This window comes from Myiozetetes cayanensis, unplaced genomic scaffold (assembly GCF_022539395.1).
Source record: "Myiozetetes cayanensis isolate MyiCay16 unplaced genomic scaffold, myiCay2020 scf21, whole genome shotgun sequence".
NCBI lineage: Eukaryota > Metazoa > Chordata > Aves > Passeriformes > Tyrannidae > Myiozetetes > Myiozetetes cayanensis.
This window is the reverse complement of record NW_026087423.1, coordinates 10,658,601-10,682,135: the sequence shown is the minus strand read 5'-3', so window position 1 is coordinate 10,682,135 and position 23,535 is coordinate 10,658,601. Positions and strand designations below refer to the sequence as shown.

The 23,535-nt window shown below is 40.0% G+C and overlaps 1 protein-coding gene across 1 annotated transcript in view; it reads right to left on the bottom strand.

Annotated features, from left to right (window-relative positions):
* Positions 1-433: 433 nt before the first annotated feature.
* GLT1D1 (glycosyltransferase 1 domain containing 1) overlaps positions 434-23,535 on the bottom strand; it is a 43,259-nt gene continuing 20,157 nt past the window's right edge. Inside the window, exons 7-12 of the mRNA XM_050318205.1 lie at positions 20,287-20,382; positions 19,202-19,251; positions 13,928-13,971; positions 13,645-13,765; positions 8,640-8,738; positions 434-1,869 (exon numbers count right to left, since the gene is read on the bottom strand). Of these exons, the coding sequence (XP_050174162.1) occupies positions 1,723-1,869; positions 8,640-8,738; positions 13,645-13,765; positions 13,928-13,971; positions 19,202-19,251; positions 20,287-20,382 (557 nt within the window). The 3' untranslated portion in view covers positions 434-1,722. The remainder of the gene's footprint in view (positions 1,870-8,639; positions 8,739-13,644; positions 13,766-13,927; positions 13,972-19,201; positions 19,252-20,286; positions 20,383-23,535) is intronic.

Here is a 23,535-nt window from a genome sequence, read left to right as displayed (position 1 = left end):
AATTCCTCACTTGAACATATTTTGTTTTGCTGGAAATAGCACAAATTCCAGATCAATGTATTTATAGTTGAAGCTGGGTGATATCTAGTTTGCAGTGGTCAAAAGAGGCCTCACTGCTCACTGGAGAGGTCCAAGGAAATCAGGCTCCTCCTGAGGCAGCAGGGAAAACCCAGCAGGTTTGGAATCTCTTCAGGGGTAGATGTTGGCTGGTGGCTTTCAAACTGAGAATGAGCAGAGCTGCACTTACATCCCAGCATGGCAAAGGACACACCAGAAGCATGTAGGAAAAAATGTGCTCGAAAGGGAGTGCAGCAACTCTTGGATTTCAAATCAGGCCAGTTTTGCCCCTGAGGATTGAGTTATTAAAGGCAATGCTGAGCAGAGGCCCATCACAGAGCAAGGAGGGAAATTCTGGAGAAGTCAACACACAACATTCAAATTACTTTTTTGTTTACTGCACCACAGTCTTGCAAAACATCAAAAATAAAGAGGAAAGCTTAGAATACACAGTGAACATCATTATTACAAAGAAAAGTCTGACACGACAGCCACTCAAAACAATAGGAAACATTTCACTGGCTCTCCCTGGGGGCAGCATCGAGCCTACACAAAGCAAACAGTTTCCTAATAACAAAACTATGACCCTTATTTTTTTTCTCTAGATGTAAGTCCTTTGATGACCAATTATGTATTCAAAGATATGTCCATAATCACTGGGCTGGCAGGGAAGATTAGGATGGACTTCAAGCAGAGATAAGTCTCACTTTAAAACAGTCTGCTGCAGTATACTACAATATATCCTGAAAAGCCACAAACAGAGACAAACACTACCAAAATACACAGTAAATTGAAAACACCTTTCCCTGCCCCCCTTCATCTCTTTTTATAGCTCTCATAAATATTTTAGTAAATAAGTAAATCACTTGGGTACCAAAGGAACTGGCAAACTAAGAGGTAGTTCACGTAACAAAGCATCTCTGCCTGCGAGCTCCTCTCGCTGCTGTGGGAGCTCTGGAGATGTGGAACATGAGCTGCTGTGCCAACCTCCCTGCTCTGGTCCCAGGAACCCAGGGAAAATGCAGGCACAGGACTGTTTGGCCACATCAGCTGATCTGAAAGCCACACAGGTCCTCAGAAAACAGGCCCTGTACTCCTCATTTTCCCCAAGCAACAGTGCTCTGGTTGCTTTTTGGTCCCCTGGTCACTGTGCGGTCAACAGAGATAAATAAAGTTTTCATCTTGATAATTTAATACTCTGTTTATATAATATCAGATCTATGAACACGTGTGTGAAGCACACCTGAGTAGGTTCAGACTGGTGTAATTGGAAAGCAAACTGCTGCTGCAGTTTGGTTGGGATGCACCACGATCAGGACACTCCCCTCTGTGTGAGCTCCGCTGTGTGCACAAATCAGCCTCCCTCTGAGGCCTCACAACAGCAAAAATCTGGCATCTGCTCAAGGAGTGTGTTTCTCCTAATGATCTTACAGAATGATCCTGGTCTGTGCTGAATTGGCACACCAGGGACAGTGTGCTCAGTCAGACACGTTTGAGAGTTTCAAGTAGCAGCAACTCCTGTGATCTGGGTATGTTTGAATAGAATAATAATGCATGTCTTACTATCTCTTCTAACAAGAACCCAAGAGAAACCCAAACCTAATTACAGATCCATCATTAAAGTGCTCTACATAGACTGCTGCCTATCAGCTGGACTCATGCAATTCACTGGAGCCTTAGGACAAGATTCTGGTAGGTTTTCCTTTCACTTTCCCAGGAATGATGTTTCTTCATGTAGTCTTTGGCCCTCGTTATAATTTCTTTTTCCATGATGGGGTCATTCATCAGACTCTTGGACAGCACAACAAACTCCTAAAAATTATAAAGAAAATAATAAATTAAAATTCCTTGAAAAAAACCTCTAATGATTCTGAAATACCTGGTACCTGTATCTTGATTTTGGTAAAGCACTTCCAAGTGTGAGCCAATACATGAAGCTGTTCAAAGTCATTTTTCAAGGTCAAGTGCCTTATTTATAAAGGATGACCGATAAATAATTATTATTTTACACAGCCCACCAAGACAATTAAAGACAATCCCAAGGATGTTAAGACAAATAAGCAGCAAATTTAATGACACAAAAACTGTTTGCCTACCCACCTGTTAGAAAGCCAGGCTGGTTATAAATTAATCACCTGGTCTGCAGGGAGGATAATTGGCATCAGATGTTTGATCTCAGCTCAGCTACACTTAGAGCTCATTGCTACTGTGACATCTTCAGTTAATGTTATGATAAGACTAAAGAACTCACTACAGAAACACGGTCACAGTGTAAAGGCAAGAGCAGGTACAGAGCAGCAAGTTCTTCTGCAGGGGCTGCACCTGGGCAGTGACAGATCCAGCAGGGTAAGCTCAACAAACTCTCCAAAAAAAGCTATATATTTCCTTTAACTTCACTAGGCAAAATACTAGACCTCACACATTACAGCTATTCCTTTGTCTGTTCCTCTGCCACTCTCACTTAGTTCTAGGGAAGAGAAATTGTGAACTTCAAATATGTGAAAGGAGATTTGATGTCTGAACTAATCTATTCTGAGCAGCTGGTCTAATTTTCTAGCAAGAGACAACTTCCAATGCTTCAGTTTGATTACAAATGTGCTCAGATCTGTGCAAAATAGTGTCTTGGTTCAGCTCAGGAAAGCAGACAGCTCTTGTGTCAATGGGAAATTAAGATAATGCATTACTACACAACTGGTGGTGAAGATCAGTGCATAGGGACATGGGGGACAAAAAGGATGGAAGAAAGAGACACATTATTTACACAATCTGTCAGCTGTGAAAGGAAATATCACAGCTAAGATAGGAGTTCATATCAACAAACACCAGGTTAAGTACCAAACTGTACCTGAAAACCTAAATACACAGCGTATAAATATCTACACAGATATAAAATCTTTGGTTAGCACAGAATCAGTTTTGCAGCTGCATAGCCACTGCTGGCTATACATAAAACATAACTGTAATGTGACCCCTGGGAAACACTGATACAGGAAATCATGTTGAACACGGGATAATCACTGCTTCGACTCGCCCTGACAAGACAAACTATCAGGACAAGCATCACTGCCATGAGGTTTAAGCAGTCAGGGATGCAGAGCAGTTCTGTTGAAAGGTTTGTAATTAGGTAGTAGAATAAGATTTTCATACAGGCATGTTAACAATAACCTCTTACTCCACCCAAAGTCAGTGCTGCTTGTAATCTTTGCTGTGGCCACAGAGCACGGGGAGAGCAGCCCCTGGAACAGCCACGAGGGCCACGTGCTTGGTGTCCAGCCTGCTGTGCATCCACAGCTTCCTGCACGTGTCCTGCTTTAACTGGTGTGTGCAGTTCCTTACTGGGAACCAGTGGGGTCCCAGTAAGGGGATTTTTCAGGAGACAGTCCCTAAAGGAGACAGGAGAGGCTGGTCTAGGGAGCACCTGAGGCTGTGTCTGTCAGACACTGCAGATACAGCAACTCCAGCTTCAGACACAATCCCTCCCCTTCCTCCACAGCTGCCAAGAATACAGAACAGGGAAGGTGGGAAAGTCTTACATGACTTATGCTGGCTTCATCCAATTGCCTGTATAATCACAGTAATAAATACTGTTCACACTGAACCACATTCCAACTTTAATTTTATGCTCCTGTGGAGGATTTTATTTAAAGTAATGTTTAAAACTAATTTATGTAAATTACCTAAGAACAGAAGCAGCAATGTAACATTTCTTGACAGGTAGTCCTATTAGCATTCTTTTAAAATGTGGCTATAGAGGACAAAAACTTGGAAACATGTAAATGATAGAAGAAATGAGATCCTTATTCATAGTTACAATACTTAAGGCTGGGGATAATTTCAGGAAAAAAATGCCAAACGGAGTCCAAAGCATAAAATCTGAGAAAGTGAAGGGGAGAGAGAGAAAAAGCAAATGGAAAAATACCAGGAGACGGAGAATAAGGACTTCTCAGCTTCATCCCTACTCCTTCTCCTAATCCAATGTGACCACCTACAAGTCACTTGCAATCTGACTGGAAGCCAGTGGGAAGATTCACTGTGACTTATCTGGGTTTTGCCTTGTACCCTTGGAGCAGCTGGCTTAGCTTGTTTTCAGGTTTGCATGCTCAGCTTTACATTGCAATAACTTCATTTTTCAGGTGTCTCCCTTAACTGCAAGTGACTTGCATTTCAGCTGTAGTTTTTTGTGGCGAGTCTGAGGAATGGGCTCCCGCTTGCAGACAGTCAAGACATTCAGAACTCCGAGCTCTTCCAGAAAATCCAGCATTTCATTGTGCTTTTCTGGAAGCCTATGATACATGAAGTAATGACAGGGAGGTAACATGTCTCTCTCAGCCGTTGTGCTGGGCAAGTGATATTTGCACAAATATTTATGCACCCTCGTATTTTGCTGTAGGAGGGAAATGAGCTTCAGTTTTGGTGCAAGAGGGGCAAAATGCACAAGTTTCTTTTCAATTATCAAACATAAGACTATGCACTTCAGCAGCCAAAATTAAGGAGGGGACATGCATGCTAACTTACTGCTTGGGAGCCATCAGTATTTCTAATAAGCTTTTTATTCACCTACAGAAATGGGTATAATATATATAAATGTGACAGCAAAACATAGTGTAAATTTGAGCCTTGCTAGTTATGCACAACTCAGAAAAACTGGGGAGAGGATCATCTTCTGTACATCCAGAACTGCTCTTACATCTGCCCTTTTCATGGGAAGTACTCCACCACAAACACAGGCATTTTCCAACAGCAACCTCGATAATACAGTTTTCTCCTGGTAAATTGACCAGTCATCCTTAAAGAAAATGTCAGCTTCTCTACATAGTACCCACAATAAATTCTCTATAATATTTTGCAGAGACACAGAAATACAGGTATCCAGGAGATAAAGCTGGAAAATGAGTGCACTGAGTAAAAAGGATGAATAACTCCTCAATTACCACGAGAGCTGCACCGGTGCCACAGCTCACACATAATGTAAGAAGATGCATGGTTAATATATTATTTATATAATGAAAGCAAGTCTGCAATTAAACCATCTCCTATCAGCTTCAGCAGATAAAAGAACATGATTTTTAAACAACAGAGAATCACCCCGGGGAAGGCAAACTCCAGGTGTAAACCCAGAACAGCGACAGACCCACCTGGGGCAGGCAGAGCTCCGGGGTCGCTGCTCCATCTGTGCACTCCCCAGGGCAAAGGGCCAGCGTGTCTGGGGGAGGCTGAGCAGTGAGTGCCAAAACCTGAAAATTAGTCAATTCAGAGTGAAGGTTCAAAGCTCTAAAATTTGGGCTTGAAGGCCTGGTGGAAATGGCACTGCCCCATGTTTGGCAGAGGGAAGCAATGCACCTTCAGTGTATTCCTGCCTGCCCCCAGTCGAGCTGTGGTTCCCTTTTACCACTTCAAAAGTTGTCTCTGCTAATGGCAGTGTGTCCCTCTCTCAACTTCTGTTCCTGCTTGGCCCCTCTCTTATTGGCTTTAAAGTTTATTTACTTCCTTCTGTTTATTTAGGTCCTTCTGTGAGCTTTTACAGACATTGAACATCTAATTTAACTTAGGATGCTGAATAACTCTTTGTGTCATCCCTTTTAACATGGTTTTGCATTATTTATTGCCCTATTCTTATCTCTCACTTATTTTTTATTTCAAGTTCCATTAACTCAGTGTCAAATATTCCATAAACTTGCAAATTCAAGTAGCAGCAGGATCAAACCATGATTTAAAAGTAACATGCACAGTAATGTTCCCAAATGATGGAGTGTAAAGGACAAAACATTCCAGAGCTTTCACTTTCACATGGGCTATTTCCATCTCAGTGTTGGCTTCAGTGATTGGCAAGGCTTTTGCTATTTCCAGTCAAATGCAAATGGTTAACCATGACTGCAGTTAGACACAACATTTCCTGCTTTCCTGTAAGCCACAAAAGCTCAATTCCAGCAAGAGTGAAAGAAGAAAGCCAACAGCACTCACCATTTAATTCTCATTGCAAAATGGTCAATTAATATCCCTCTGATTTAGCTTTCAAAAGATAACAGGCACAATTGCTCAGATCAAAAAGTGAACTGTTCTGTAAAGCTTTCCCTCCTCAGATTAGAAACAACTTGAAAATAAGCACTGCTTTCTACTCTTGGGCTGTGATCCAGCCTGTATCTTCACAGCCAGAAAGGATCCACCAAACTTGGCAATGAACTCTTCTTTTCTAGTCTTTGGCGGCCCAGATTTTTCAAGCCAGAGACAGATTCCTGAGCACCTGGACACAGTTCCAAACTCTGTAGAGTTAAAGGCATTTCCCTCCACAACCTGATGCATGTGAGGGTACAAAAGAAAAGAGGTTTAAGATGTCAAAATAATCAGAGTAACTAAACCCCAAAAAACTTCTTACCAGGACACGTTTTCCAATCCCCATTCACTCAGAGTGAATCTTCCAAGGCATTCAAAGTGCCACGGGCAGGGTGTTCCTTCTGCCAACAATTAAAATGTGTGGCAGAATTCAACACTGTAAGTTTTCTAACTTAATTGCCTTTCTTTGATCTCATGTAACTCTTAACCTCTGACAGACTGTGTGCAGTGGTTTAGAGACTGCATTGGATATGGTTTGGGGAGATAAGGAACAAGAGTAAATGGTTACTTTATCATTAAAACCATGAGTGATGATGATTGGCATTCTGAGCTCATCTCTGCAAGAAGAAAGTTTTTCGACAACTCCACAGTGGGATTGGGGCATTATCCTGCAAACAAGTATTTTCCTGACCCATTTGCAAACCTGGCTGGTTTATAGAGCATTTGACACTAATGAAGGTATTTTATTAACTGAGATACAGTTGCTGTTTCCCAGAGGAAGCAGGGGTATTCCTTTCCCTTCCCAGACTTTGCTGATTCCAGTACAAATATTACCTAGGAGTGTGCTAGTTCCTGTGGTAATGCAAGTTACCATCTTCACCCAAAAAGAGCTTCTGTGGGCTGCTGAGACAGAATAACAGCAAAAAGGGGCTCAAAAAGCAGCAGTAGAATGGGGGTTCTGATAGCACAGTGCAGAGATGGGAGCTCAGACAGAAAGGGTTGGCATAGCACAGTGCAGAGATGGGAGCTCAGACAGAAAGGGTTCACAGAAACTAAGATTACAGAAACTAAGACATATTTACAGCCTGTGACTCTAGTTCTGATATAAAACACAGACCTTCAGTCCTTAGCCATTTTCACAGAGTCACTGATGTCACTGGGACTACTCCTGTGCTCGAAACTGCTCTTTCCTCTCAGTGAAATATGGAGCATATTTTTAATTCCAGATAAACCCGTGGAATGTGGGATGCTTGGAGATCACAGAAGAGGCTGCTTACAAGGATGTATGATGAAGCTAATTGGGTCTGGTATGAATAATGTATTTGAATTCCAAGCCAAATGCAGCCAACGTGTTGAGGGGAACAACAGAATGTCCCAGCATCAATATCAGCAGAGCTCTCAGTCTGTGTGTTCCACAGGATCACATGTCCTGGAAGTTTTGAAGGAGCATATGTGAGTCCATGGAATTTTTTCAGGGAATACCTGTACAAATACTTTATAAATAGCTTTACATCTCAACCTCCACTAGCCTGGAAGTGCCCCATTTCCAAAGACATTGCAAGAAGTGGGAACATCTCCACAACAAAATAAAATTCCAGAAGTTATCAAAGAAATATATTTTGTTTGTAGAAATCATTGGAAACATTGAATATCCCAGAACAAGTAAACAAAACCACCATTGCAAGAATTTTTCTATCATGAGAAACCTCCAAAACTAACCAAGAGGATTCATCTTCCTGAAACACAACTTAATAGGACGCATTAATCACACACTCCACAAAGTAAATAAATATGATACGTTTTCTACTTTGCAAAATCATCAAGTGGACTACTCTAGTATGTTTTTTTTAATCTTGGCTTGGATAAAATACTGAGGGAATCTGTGTCTGAACGTCATCTTCCAGAGCATCTATGAATATGGAACAGCAAAGCCCCAGTGCAGGAAAATCCAGTGAAATGAAAATTTCCAGCATTTAAACATGGGTAGTGCTCCCTCTCTCCCACCTCTCACTCATCTTCACAGAAACTTCATCTGAAGGCTTTACTTAATTCTCGTGATTAATTTTTCTGACTGAGCAATGTCCTGCGCCTAAGAATGCATATAAATAATATAAATTAACACTTCCTGCTAGAAATCACAGAAAATGTATTAGCTCAAACTTCATGCTCCTCAGCCTCCTCTGGTGAGCTGCAGCTTGTCTGATGCGAGTTTGCATTTCATTTATTACTTGAAGGCAAAACCAACAAATCCATAGCAGCTCTTCCAGGGTTTGGTTATGGAGCCTTCAAGCTCCTAGTGCAACAAGTTGCTGGCAGCTCTGAGCAGCACAAACCTTCAGCAAGGCTGACACCTAGTCCGAGTTCACTGAACTGCAAAGGAACTGCAGGCAGACTGACATCCAAGCATTGTGGGAGAATCTGAGGAAAACTGCTGAGAGGAAGAGCCAAGTGTCCAGACAGACACAGGCGTGGAACAGAAAATAAACCTCACCTTTGGAAGGGCGAGGTCTAAGGATCCCTTGCTTTCTTACCTGGGGGTTTGAAAACAGCAGTCCTGTTTCTTTATGTTTTATTATTGCTGCATTCCCTGGAATGTTCCTTGCCAGCACTGGAACTTCTAAATCCATTGCCTAGAGGAATATAAAAGAAAGAAACAACAGTTTGTAAGGATTCAGGGATTTTGAGGTGCTCATGGTGGCAATTTTAAAATTAAAAGTAGAAACAACAAATCAAACTTCCTTCCTATCTCTCCAAATTTTTAACTGAAAAATACCACATCTAAGGTGATCTCCTATATGGAACTTCTTTGAAATATTTTGTTTCTGTTAGTCTTGTAGCTTTGAACATGTTATCAGAAGCAATCAATGCAGGAAGTCAATGGATAGCTGCTTCATCAGTTATTCTTTTCCACCTCAAAGTATGCAGTTTGTTTCCCTCTGGAAGCCATGAACATATGGTATGCTTGAGGAGGATAAAATTAAAGTTCAGCTCAAAGGTTGCCAGTGGAACTCTTTCCCTTTTTGAGCATGGATGAGAAGATCAGTTCCTAGCACAAAACAAGTGAAGTATCTGTTCTCTTGTCCCATTAAAACAAATCTTTCACAGATTTTTCTAGAACACACGGAATTCCAGAGATGTGGGTGGTTCAACAACAACAGTGAAGGGGATCCTGGAGGTCACTTGGCACTTTCTCCTCAGTTCTGATTCCTGTGGGTCATACAGGGCTCTGGGAAAAGCTTTTCTTTGGAGATCCTCAAAGACCAGGGAACACACCTGAAGAATGCATCGCATGTGTGAGTGATGTATGTACATGAAGAAAGGAAAGCAAGTGTGGGGGTTCTCAACACGCAGCATTTCAAGCTGCCTGCAGAATCAGCATCCATTCCAAGCCAGGAAACCATTCCCAACAGACCTAATGCCTGGCCACCTTAAAAACACAGCTTAGATTTTGAAGTACCTCAAACCCTGGCCACTCAACTCCTGTTACTCATGCATATCCTGACGTGAAGCTTTAATTGCTATCGATGAATTGGGAAGTCTTGAGACGCGCTGACTGTAAAATCAGAAATATTCTTATTGTACAATTACCACGGTGTCAAATGGGAAAGAAATTCACTCCCCTAAATCTTCAATCTGCTTCATACTCATTCCCTGTCACTCCAGAGCGAATGCATTTTTAATTGCTGTCATTACACTCCTGGATGAGGAGCAATTTTGCTTCAGCCTACAGAGCAAGAAAACAAAATTCCAAGGAGAAAAATGATGTTTTTGTATAGTTTGGACAAACTTGAAGACAAAAATACCCTGGCTGCTAATGTACAGGACCAATTATTTTTTGAAGAGGAGGGACTGTTGGGAAGTGGCAACACATTTTAGTAACTTAAAATATCCAAGAAAGACACTGTTTAAATCACCACTGCAGATGTATTTACTCTGGACACAGCAATTCCATAGTCCTTCTGTCACAAACATCTGCTTTGCAGCAGTTACCTCTAAAAAAATAATAATCCCTAATGATATAACCTGTTCTACACTTTGCATCAGGAACTACTGGATTAGCTGGAGGTAATTCAGACAGATTCATGAAGTGAACATAAGCCAGAATAAATTAGAAATATAAGGAGAAAGGGAAAGGGAAGGGAAGCTGTACCTGATGGTGAGGTTGCTGGCACAGCATTGCTGTACTGCAGGTTAGATTGGGCTGTAGCACACAGTTAAAGAATTGTCTCAAGATATATTCATTTGCTCCTGGTTTTGAAAGCTACACTGCTGATGATTGATTGAAGTTGAACAGTAGATTTATATTTCATTTTCTGTAATTTCTGAACTCTAAAAGGAAAGACATTTGTTCTGTCTCATGGACTTGGAGGGTAGTAACTGCTCCATAAGAAAACTTTCAGGTCTCAAAACACACAGGTACCAATGAATTATAGCTACTGAAAGACAGAACAGATGGCCAAATACTTTAGATGCTGGGCTGCCTTTACTCCAGCTAGCCTTAAACAAATGGATTGGGCTGTAAATAATTACTGCATGAAGTGGCTTAGAATTTAATTTAGATACTTAGTCTATTTTTAAGCAGTAAAAAGAATCATTTGCATTGTTGAAAATATGTATAATTTACTGACCTAGGTTTCCAGAAATAATAGCATAAAATAACATTTTAGTCCATTGCCCATCTGTTTTGTTCCATTATTCTGACTGCAAATGTGTTTTACTGCTATTGCAGAAGGATGCAGGGTGTAAATTTTAGCTGGGGAAGCTTGTTACCCAATAAGCACATCCAACCAGCAGTATAAGGCTTAGGGAGTAAAGACAGGGTTTATTTACTACTTTGTCTTCTGGACTGGCCCTCATTTTCTTCCTTCTGGCCTCTGCATTTTTCTGTTGGCTCTTCAATTTTACTGCTTTACAATGTGCCTTAATTTTAATTTTAATTTTTTTTAAATTTTTATAATTTTCTATGCTTTTTATTCCAAACTACTAGGGCTGTACTTCACATGTTGTCCAAGCCTGGATTTTGCCTCAGAGCACAACAGAATCTGTCCAATTTCCTTTTCTAAGATGATTTTTTTTTTTAATTTTAATTAGTTTCTTTTTGGTAAAAGCATAACAATCTAATGATTGTTACAACAGTAGCAACACTCTTGAGAGCACAGAAAAAGTGCCCCAGTAAAATGGTGCTGGAACCTAAACCTTTTTCTTACCAGCTACACAGGGAAAATATAAACCTTTATTTTTTCACCACCACGTGCCCAGAAATGTGCAAAACTCCTGAGCTCTCTGAGGAAGGGATGTATTTTTCATTTTTGCTATAGTGTTTGTTTTCTCTTCTTCAAATGCCAAACAGAAAATAGATCAGTTATGGCAAAATCTCTGACATATCAGTACGAGCTGACAAAATAATTAGTTATGCCTTTTAGTTCTTTCATAACTTAAGGCAGGTTGAAATAGATATGATTATATATTTATCTAATTTATCTATTATATATTTATCTCATACTAAAATACTGTTTACAGATTCATGCCCTTGTTAAATGCTGAGCTTTGAAGAGAATGAAAGTTGCATTTCCAAAGTCAAGCCTTTTATCTCCAGCCTAGGACCAGGAGATTTTCAGAGACAGTTTTCTGCCTCATTATTTAACAAGATCTTAGCAGATGGCCCTTTCTGTTGCTGGCCATCTCAAGAAAAAACTTCACTTTATTAGACTGACACTTCCTCTGAGAGAGAGATTTTTACAGCAGGGTGTTTTATAAGCATGTCATCAAATCCCACTGTCTGACTGTCTGTAAAGAGACACACAAATCCCAAACCCTTATAACTTTAGCAGCAGAATTCAAACAGGTCTGAGGGACTAAAAAGCTCCAGGTATTTTCTCAAGAGATAGCTTAAGACCTAATCCTGCTTGTAGAAGATTTGACTCAGCTGGAACTGGGGCTGTTGTCTCACCAGACCTGTGCCATGGCTGTTGGACTTCCCTTCCTAAAATGGCAGGTACCACTTTGCCCCTGTAACTCATTTATTTGCCAGCTCTTGTTATCCCTGTTCCATGACTTCCAGGATGAACTCCCAGTTATGAGCTGACAGCTCAGAGATGAGTTTGCCTTTCCTTCACTATTCAACAGCAAGGCAACACAGGACTGAGGCTGGTGGAAAGCAGCAGGTTATATTTATGCTTATGAATTTTCCTGGAGGAAATATTCCACCTCAGAATATTTGAGATTGCATTTTGTCTTCAACACGTGATTATGCATGAACACAAACCAAACACGACTACTGGGTTTGATATTATTCCACTGAGGTGATAACAGAAGAAGGGAGAGTAGGATCTTTTCTTTTTATGGAAAAGATATCATATACAAGGGCACAGTTAACAGTCTACTACAGGACAAGTCTTGCATTTAGAAGAAAGAATTTAATTTTTCCACTGTGGTCAATGGCCAGTTTATTTAGCATGATTAAACTCAGATTAGGATTTCAAGGCAGATTAAATGTCAATGAACTCTGTTCAGGAGGAGACAGTTCCTTAACTTCTTCTCCGAGTCACTGGCTCAGTTGTGCACTGTGTTAGTAACTCCATTTCATCTCAACTACCAAGCACACAAAATTTGTCTCACCCACCACCCTGGGAAGTTTGGAAATGTCACAGTCAATAGTAATTGCTGTTACAGAGTCCTGTTGCTGTGAAAGAGCATCTGCTTCCACCTCTGAGCACTGGCATTTTAGAAAGGAAATACACAGTTGCTATCTTACCATCCTCTGGCTTTCCTAATTCTTACAGTGCTCACTTAGTTCCTGCTTAGGAAGACTTCCAGCTGTGTGGAAGAAAAGCATGCTGGAAATGCAACTTAGAAACAGAAAGATGAGATTCATTAATACAAGTAATGGGATTGTTTCTGTGATCTTCTGAGAGTATGATGAACCAACACTCAGCACTCACCAAAATACATGGAACAGTAAAAGGCATCTGCCCAAAGATCTTCCACTTTAAGTACACTTATTACTTTCTGAGAAAACATTTAATACTAAGCAGTGCCCTACTTTGACAGATATGAAATAAAACTGGTTATTAATTTTCGATACTGATGGCAAAAAAATTAACTGAGCGTGTCATTCATTCATTAATCATTTTGGAATTAAACAACCAAATACAGCTCTTAAGATTGCGTTTTGAAAGGATGGAAAAATAAATGAAAGTCCATTCTGGCAACATTATAAGGAAGTGGATGTTGAATCAAGCACAGTGACAACCCCAGTAAATCAGAATGATTTCTACATCTCAGGTCTGTATTGTTAATTTAACAGGACTGATAAAATTACATTCTGTCCTTTAAAAATAAATAGACAAAGCATAAAAAACTCCCAGTTGAAGGGAAGAAAACCTTAAATGCTAACACTTGCAAAAAGAAGTATTTTAGTTTTGTCTTCCCTAGCTTTGAAACGTGGCCATAAAATGTTGACACACATTTCCAGTGATAAAAGATTTCAGATGCGCTGTAACCTCATGAATAACCTCACAACTAAGGTGCAGTTACCTCCAGAATGGCAGCAGACATCCCCTCTGAAATGGAGCTGTTCACCACGGCAAAGCACCTCTTCATAGCAGCGTGGAGATCATCCTGGGGCAGCTCCTGTAATAAATGTACTCCAGGTGCCCTGCAAACCAAATGCACACGAGCAGGAACCTCCTGAGAATGGGCTCCAACACTCTGTTACTCAGACAGAGAGTTGTGTGTGTGTGTTCATTTGTACAGGCCTGATTTTAAAAGCTGGGCAGCTTTCCTTCAGCAAACAAAAGGTTTGGAGGCAACTTCTTACCTTTTAACTTTTTCCTTAACTTCGCTGGTAAAAAGCGGATCAACCTAGAAAGGAGCACACACAGAGGATCACGGCACCATTTTAAGGACTAAACACCCGGAAGAGAAACCCAAATTCTAGCACATTTCTTAACTCAAATATTCAAATGGGTGAATGTGCTGAGGTTTACAATCGTACCACAGAGCTGCAACTGGGTGGGTACCTTTGGCTCTTCAAACCAACCCTCTAGTGAGCGATTGACAAATGGAATGCCCAGCTGACACCTCCCCTCTGCACCTCTGGGTGACTCCTCAGCTCAGCTCAGCTCAGCGTGGGAGGGTCTGTCTCCTCTCCCCTGACATCCCTCTGGCTGCTGTTCCAATCAGAGCTGGATGTATTTAACATGAGTGACTGTTCTCACACGACTCTGGTTTGACAACTCCCTGTCTGAGTGAGCACCTGATGTGCCAAGTGACGTTCCCTCGTTCCCTCCGCGCACTGAGTAAGCAAGGAGAGGAAAGGAAGGAACCTTTCAGGCTTTAGTTAACTCAGGAAGCAATCTGGATATAAACCAAGACAATGCTATAGCAATAAATGCTGTGCAGTGACAGAAACAGTTGTTTGGAAACTAATAAACACAGAATCTGAAAACATTAAAAAGTTGTCTAAGCTGGGCAATTAACTCCAGTAGGTTTATTTACAAAGCTTAACTACGTCTGCTATTTTCATTTAGCATGATTAAAAGAAACAAACAGAACTTGAAAATCCTTAACCAGACATGAAGAACACAACTAGAGTTTATTAAGGCTGACTGATTATATTAGTGTAATATATGTTAGCTTGCAGCAGTTGTAAGACTGGGAGCAACGACTTTTTTTTTAAATGTATGTCAATATTTTGGGTTTGGTTGGGTTTTTTTTCCAGATCACAGGACAGACAGCACTCACAAAGCATTTTAGAAAACTCTTTTGGTAAAAAGCCAGAAGTTATTTTATAGCTATGATTGTGTATTTTGAACACGAGATTAATTATTGAACACAACATTAATTATTTCATGGAAACAGGGCTTCATCAATTAAAAGATTCAAGCGAATCACTTGCACTAAGGAATGAATTCCTACAGAAGAAAAAAAATAAAAGGCTTGCATAACAGCTTCAAAAAGTATTTTTGGTAACAGCAGGGATAAAAATCGAGTGCCCTTTCCTGAAGCACTACCTGATCCTGGCAACAGAGTACAGATCTATAGACCCACAGAGTGAACCAGTATGTCCTGTCACAGGTTCCTTGGATATTTCACAGTGAACTTCACAATTGCTATTTCTATCTAAATATATTTTCAGCTTTTCCCCAAAGTACTGTTTAGATGCTGAGTTCCTCTCATGAGGAACTACACTTTATTTCCATTAAAATCGATGGAGTACTTGCAAGTGGTTTGAGGACCAGTGGGATTTGGTCTTTTGTTCCTGTACCTTTAGAAGGATCAGAAAAACCACAGCCTGTGACTCATAAAAGTTGTATGACATTAATTCCTATTCTGTCTCCTTCAGTGGAAGCCAAGAAGTTGCCATCTGCCTCACAGACAGAGCAATCCTTTAGGCTGTATTCTGCTATTGGTAAATATTCCAAGAATCCTGGCCTGAATACGAGAATTCAGTTAAAATATGACTTTCAGGAGGGGGGGTAGCGATGAGTTGGAGAAGTGATCCCCTTGAGCTACATTTAGGAATTCGAGGGGGCACAGTTACCTAACCACAGGCTCAATATAACAGCAATTAGATACAACATAAGCTGTTCAGTAAGTTGGAAGAGCACTCAGAAGATGTGAACACTTTCCAGAGCCAAGTGGCTATGGCAGGATGCCGAGGAACTCAGCACGGGCTCTGAAAAAGCTACTGAAAAGAATGTTATTTCCACCCAATATGCCTCCATCATCCCTTTTTTCCTACAGGTAGCGTTTTTTTGCCACATTTTATTTTGTTAGCAGGCAAACACGATCATCAGTTACCTAGCATTTGTTAAAACATCATTGATCCAGAGGCACAGCCTTCAAAGAGCTGCAAATTTCATCAATTTATCAGAGATCAGAGGCAAGCAGCTCCTGTTATGTGAGCACTTTCTATCAGAACAGATGAGATAAGATGACACATGGAAAGGGAGTGGGCACACAGCAGGAAACCACACTGAACAGGTCCAGATATGCCAGTAAGGAAGTTTTTACTCTGCTGACAGGCAAAGAAACATCCAAGGTGTGTTTGACAGTGCAGGAAGTCCCAGATCAAAGGCTGCACGAAGATGAAGGGGCCTGTTAAGCACAGAGCCTCCCCATGATCAAAACCTAGCAAATCTTTCATAAACACACAACATCAAAATGCTGCCATATAAAAATTAGCTCAGACAGAAATAATGGACCAGGAACATCTTCTTTATAATGCTGGGACTCTCGACTTTGAAGGGGAAAACAGGTCTTAGTACATAGAAAGTTCTGTCAGAATTATCACCTGGAGTAGTAAGAGTGAAGAGCTTGAGGAATCTGCAAACATATTCAAGACAGAGAGGAAGGAGTTGCTCAGTTCCTTGGGTTTGTAAGGTTTTGGCAACATCACTGCATGAGGAATCACCTTTTCTCACAGCAGCAGCGTTTATCTGAGTGATTGTTGAATAGGCAACGAGGACCTAAATTAGCAAAACTTCAGGTCTAAAAGGAAAATAAGCAACCTTTTTAAGAAATACTGGAAGAGCTCATTTTACCATTTGTAACAAAGGGTTAGAAGAGTTGTCAGTTAAATGGTAGTAGTAGCTCTTACCTGTTAAAAAATATCTCAGGGAATAGGACACTTACTCAGGATGGAGCTGGCAGAATTTCATATTCCTCAGCAGGATAAGGAATTTGAAATTATAACTTTGTCTCCTGTCTGATCTTCCTAATTACTGTGCTCTAGGATATTCTGGAGCAGGGAATTAGACTTCCTCTAGTTGCTTAGTTTAGTTAACAGCTGTTTTATTTTAAAACTAGCCCCAAAAACATACAGTAGGTCGAGATGGGCTGCATCCCTCCATCTGTGGAGGCACTTATTCACCTACAACTGCCAAAAGTAGGCATGGAAGCAAGTTGAACAGAGGAAAAGCAGCTATCAGTGGAAAACAGTATCACTGCAAACACAGCAGTGTTCTGTGTATCTCTGAGGGGTCACCCAGCAGCTGAACACAAGTTTTGTGGCCTCAACTTCCTTTAAAGTTTCATAAGCTCCTATTCTTGGAATACAGAGCTGCTGAAAATTACCCCCTGTTCCAAAATTCATTATAGAAATGAACAAAAGGGAAACTGGAAGTGAGGACAAATGCTAAAAATTTTACATTACACAGGACCCAATCCTGCAACATTACCTGGATTGCACTATTGGAGACAATCATGCCTAGAAAATGCAGGAAATAATGTATAATCTTATGGAAGCAAATATATAATCTTATGAGAAGCAAGGCAGAAAATAGTATGTGGGCCTTTGTTCTTTCTAGTCTTAATTAATATAATCTTAATGTGTGGTTTTTTTAATATTCACAATAAAAATTACATGCTTCATAGATAATGGCACTGATTTTCTTAAGATTTCTGTGGTTTGAGAAGTAACATGAATAGGAAAAGCACAGCTAAATACCAATAGAGCTGAGGAGTATTTTCATCCTTTAGCAATATTTTAGTACTATGGGAGAAATATGTTTTAAAATGTTTTAAGGAGGTTCAGTCCTTGCCTGTGCACTGCCACAGGGTTATTTCTGGTAGCTTCCTGTAAAGACATCAGCTTATGGAAAAGTGAAGCAAATTTAAAAAGATGACTAAAATGTTTAAAATCCTCACTGGAGGCAGCAAGTGCATCTTCTCGTTCTAAAGCACAACTTCATTACACCTGCTCTAGATTTGCCTTCCACACCAGTTCACTTCCAAATCATTTTGTGTATTAGCATGGAAAAACAACAACAACAACAAAAAAAATAAAAGCAAAAGGTAAAAATGTCTTTTAAGAACAAAATCCTATGTCCCAAAATTTACAAAGAACAAAACTGGATGAGAAAACAGAAAAACAGTCCTTATTCACCCATTCAAAGCCTATTTACTTTGTTCTAAAACAAACTGCCTGCAAGTTTTCAGGCTCATGTGAAGATGAATCAGAGATGAGGCTGATACAGAGAGAACACATTACCCAGATGAAACAGTGGAGCTTTTAGTACCCTTGGAGCATCAGTGAGAGTTTGTCTCATGTGACACAGCTGCCTCCTCAGACCTTTTCCACTGGTTAAATGAAGGTTGTAGGCTGCCTTTCCAAACCTTCTGCTGCTGTGGATCTACATGGAGAACTAGGATTTCTTTCTCAGAAGTCCTGCAATTAGTTTTCTAAGTTTAGCACAAAGTAAACTTGTTGCCCTTGACACAGGCATCGTAGCAGAAGCAGAAGAAGCAGGACAGAGGCACCAGCTTTGAGATTATTCTGAGATGTGGAGGTAGAACAGCAGCTCAGTTCATCCCAGTCTTCAGTGCACTGCGATTCCACGTGTGCAAGAGACGTCACCAGCTTTATTTGTCAGCTCTGTCCTCGCTGTTGGGTGTCAGACAGAACCCAAACATCACTTTGCACCTGCTGACAGCTGTTAATTGTGTATGAATCGAGACTACCAGGAATGGCATCAAAGTGTAAGACGGAATGGACCAAAGGCCAACCCTCCACGTGAAGGAAAGATGTAAGAACAGGGATAACGAGCACCTGAGTCACCTTCACAGAAATAAACCCCCTCATTAGCAATGCCTGCGAAAAAAAGTCTTCTATCTAGGTGGCAACTACTGCCTTCCAAAATATTTGACAGGCTGACTTATAAATTATTCACACCGAAACAGGCATTTCTAATATTTTGTTTGCAAAAGTACACATTTTTAGTGGTTTGTGATTGTCTGAAATCCCACAGCTATAAAAGGAGAAGCCAATGTTAGAATTCGAATATTTTGATACTTTCTGTTTTCAGAACTTCTTTCTGTAATCAAATTAAACACTAAATGTTTTGCTCTAACAGTCTCAGACACCATAACAGATTATTGCCATTAATAATGGTATGGGAATTGCTTCCACTTCCAGAGTTTAGACCTTTTGTGAGCTGCTAAATTTGCACCTTCTTATCTCTGTAAGAGTTACAAGTCCTCTGACTTAGGTTCACTTTGTAAAGAATTACTGGGATATCTCAGATGCAAGTAAATGGAAGTATTTAGAAATAAGCATACAAGCAAAATAAAAATTACAACAACAACTTACTGCAGGTCCAATAATGCCCAGATGGACACTGGGATCCTTTCTGTGCCAATCTAAAACAGAAGAGCAACAACTCTTTTTATTTAATTATTTATCTACAATCATTGTAAATACTTGCATGAACAAAGAAGAATTGGGCAAATATTTTATTACTACTTAAAAGACTGAACATGCACCAGATTTCATGCTCAGCCCTCACATTACTCCTCAGAATTCAAATATTAGCATATCTAAAAGTTACTGTTTAGCCTTTCTGCTGTATGTGATCTCTTATGACTCAAGGGTTATTTAACTGAGCTCAGATATTAATTTTGAATCACTCAAGAGAACAATAGTCTGTATAATGCAGTGATTCTGGCCACCAAGCCAAAATTATTTGAGTTTTTCCCTATGTAAAAGAACAGGTGGAAGTAACTGCAACCATTCCAATGACTGCTCAATTATATGAACAGGAGAAATCTGCTGCTCTTTCAACACCAATTACCTGAATAAACTACATTAGTTACTCGGCATCACAGGATTTTAAAGGTTTATAAAAGTAAGTTGAACAGTGCAAGCTAAATTTCCAACTTGGAACACTTGAACCATTTACAGACCCAAACAGAACCTGGCAAAACTTTCCCTTACCTGAGTCTGAGAAAAATTCAGCCCACTTTACAGTGATGAGCCAGAACAATGGGTGGCACAGTTTGTTTGCAACTTCAATAAGGTTAATTAGCACACATGCAAATCAATGTAACAGCCACGGGACAGCAAGATGAACAAAGTTATTTTGAAGTAGGTGACCTTTTCTTTTGTCTCCCATCAATATCGTACCTAACAGCAAAACAGTTTTCTCAGCAAATAAACCCATCAGATACTGCTTTGATTTCAGTGCTTTGTCATTCCCAGCAGGATGGAAAAGACAGCAGCACAGAAATAATGTGTTGAGCAGATCAATGGTTACATAAGAATTTCTTTTTTTCAAATGTAAATATATCACAAAGTTTTCTGCAGTGAATGAAGTGGCTCAAACTTACAAACATAAAAGAGATGCATCTGAATGCGGTGACAAAACAAAACTGGGTATTCAAATAGCCAGCACTTACCAGAAAAAACTTCTACTAAATACAGAGGGTCTTTTACTCTTCGAAGTCCACATATCAAAAGAAAGAGATGTAAACTGTCTGTATCTGTAGGGAGGTCTGCAACAAATAATTTTAAAAGTCTGAATGCGGATAAAAAAGCTGAACACTCCAAACTGTGTTCCATGAATGAACACATGCAGTGAAGAGCAGGAATAGGGAGGATTCTGAAAAACTGCCATTATTGTTCCCTCTGGTTCTTGCTCTTGCATCAATTCTCAGATCACCCCAATGGAGAACATAATTTTATAAGGAGTTTATTTCCAGAGGCAAGGAATGTGCAGGACTTGGAGAAAAATCTGCTGGCTGGTATTCCTGGACACCAGGACCCAGCTTTGACTGAGCTGGCAACTAAACAACTCTCTGTGTTTCTCAATATTTCTGTAAAATAAATTTGCATCCATAAAATAACTCACCACCTATTTCAAAGAGCTTGTGATGTTTAGGTAATCAATGGCTGTAGGACTTAGAGCTCTGGATCCTGCAGTTTTTGTTGTTAAACATCAGGAAACGTCCCACAGTTCCCTATCCCCAGGATGTCAGCACTGCTACAGAATAGTTAACTAGAAGTTAAATTATTCCAAAGCATTTATTGCTAAAACAGAAATGAAAAGATAACTTGGGGGGGAAAAATACCTCAACAAGGGAGCTTTTAACATTGAAAAATCTCCCTTGCAAATACACATCAACAACTCATAAAATAATTGTGGAGGCTATATTAGAAAAAGAAGATCTGATGTATGACATTGCAGTTGCCACTGGCTCTGTGACAGCACAATTAATTTAGAAACTACTTCTGGAGAAGGGTCACCACGTGATGAACTTTGGTAAAATGTGTTTATGATAAAACAACATAATTCAAAAATTGCTGAATGAACAGAAATAACAACAGCATAATTTAATGAACACTAGAGGGGCTGAAATGTTCATATTTGATTTATTGTACCGAACAAATCAGTTTGCTGTCCTTCGGTTCACCTACTCGCTGAGCTCGTGGCAAGGATGGGAGATGTGTGTTACCCAACACAGGCAGTTCTGCAAGGAGCATCAAAGTGCTGCTCTCCAGCTGCAGGCACTTTGTGGGGGGACACCAAGGCTCTGCATGCATGGTCAGAAAGCTTCTGCTTTTAAAATTAAAATCCACTTCAGGAACACTTAAATTCTCCCTGTCACGGCCCTGTTCATTACTGAGTCTGCTTCATTCAACTTAAATAACTTGAATTGTCAAAAGTGTCTGCAGCAGACATGGTAAATAACATTTTACTGGTTATTGGACCAAGAAATGATTTGTAATTTATAATACACAAACATTTGGATTGAAAAAGCCATTCTTCTGGTGCAATGGGCCATTAATACTGTTTGGTTTTAAGACATGCAGCAGTGGTTTCAATTTATGACATAAACTCCCACAAAACAAATTACTAAAAAGTGTTAGGAAAATTCAGACTGCATTTTAACTATGCATAAGGCACAAATCTTCATTTTAAATTATGAACTCCCATCTACTGGTGTTGAACTCTGGTTATTTAGGAATAAAACTTAATGCTGGAAGCTCAGTCAGACAGGAGTGAGAAAACAGGTCTTCCTGTTCTCACATAGAGACTATGGGATTATTTCAATCTGCAAATAACTGCTTCTTTTTATCTCTTAACATCTTTTTGTTTCACTCTTCAAGCTTTCAGCCTTTTAATTTTATGAGATAAGGGTTTAAAGCCCTAATAGATCAGTTCTGTGCAGTCCTGACTGCCATTCTGTCCCTGTATGAAAACCTTCACCCAAAAGAGAAACAGAAAACTGGCCCCACAGGCATTCAGATTTTTCCATTCCATTCCTGTGCTATTCAAAGGTACTTCTCATCAATAACAGTCTCATTTCATGTGTGATATTACCTAAAATAATACTTATTAATGCAAGTAGCTCACTCAATCGACCTCTATCATTTTGAAAAGACATTCACAACTCTCACAGCAGAGTATCCCCTTCATGATGCAATTTTACAAGCCCTACTTGTCTATCAGGAAATTTTATGCACTTTTCTCTGAAATAGCATCTGTTGGGTACACTGGACTACAGACTGGATCCTACAAGGTATTTCTAAAAATTGGCATAAAAGGGCTAGTCAAAAAGGATTTGCCTCTGCCATTCAGTGTAGCGAAGTGAGAACCCGCTGTAGTTTTATTTCATTGTCTGCTGTAGGTCTTAGTCATCACCTAATTAATTTTTACAGGCAGACTTTTCCCACTCAGTCCACTTAAAGCACATAAACTACCCCTGAGAAGGCTGCATTACCAGCCACTCTTACAGTGCTGGGAGTTTACTCATTCTCTGCCTACTTAAGATCAAACTTCAGCAGCACTTGTGTAACTTGTTCCCTTTCTGCTCACGCACTGAAAATGGTTAAATTCTCACATCAAGCTGCCCCTTGTGTTTGTCCACCTGTGGCTTTCTCAAGCCTTGCTCCCAACACTGCTGGGAAAAAAAACAAACCACAAACCAACAAACAGCCATTTGTACAAGTCTGCAATCATTTTAGTACCCTTTGTCCTCTCAAGAATGCTGAACAGGGGAACATATGAAGAGATGGAGTGCAATAGGTGCCTTTACCAGCTACAGCCATCAGCTGGGTGAAAACTGGTTTTTGAAACAAGACATTTTTCAATTCTTCCTTGAGCTTGAAGAAGCCTTTCAGTATGTGACTTTTTGCTATCATTCTGCCTTTTGCAGATAGGCTGCCTAATCTGTAACGAGATACTACCACCTTGTGTGATTCTGACAGGGAAGCACATCAGTGTGGCACAATCAACTGATGTGCTCTTTTGATACATCCACTGTGCCACTGTCGTGTTTGACTGACAGGCGAACACCCAAATAATAAACAAATCTTTGTGATTCTTTCTCCTCGTTTCTCTTAGTGATACAAAAGTGATTTCCAACAGCACACTGTGTTTCATTATCTCTTCCCTCATGTATCTTTCTGTTTGCTTAACAAAGAAACACAAAATGCAAAGATTTCTGCATAAAAAAATAAAAAGGGTAAAAAGACTGCATGGTACATATTTTCCAGCCATCCTTCAGAATCACTCCACACTAAATGCAAATAAAACCCTGCCACCGTAATCAACATCTCTGTCAGTGTATAAAAATAACTGTTTAAAGTCAGCAGGAGATGCTCCTTTAAACATGTGTTGTCAGTGTTTGTCAGTGGTCTGACTT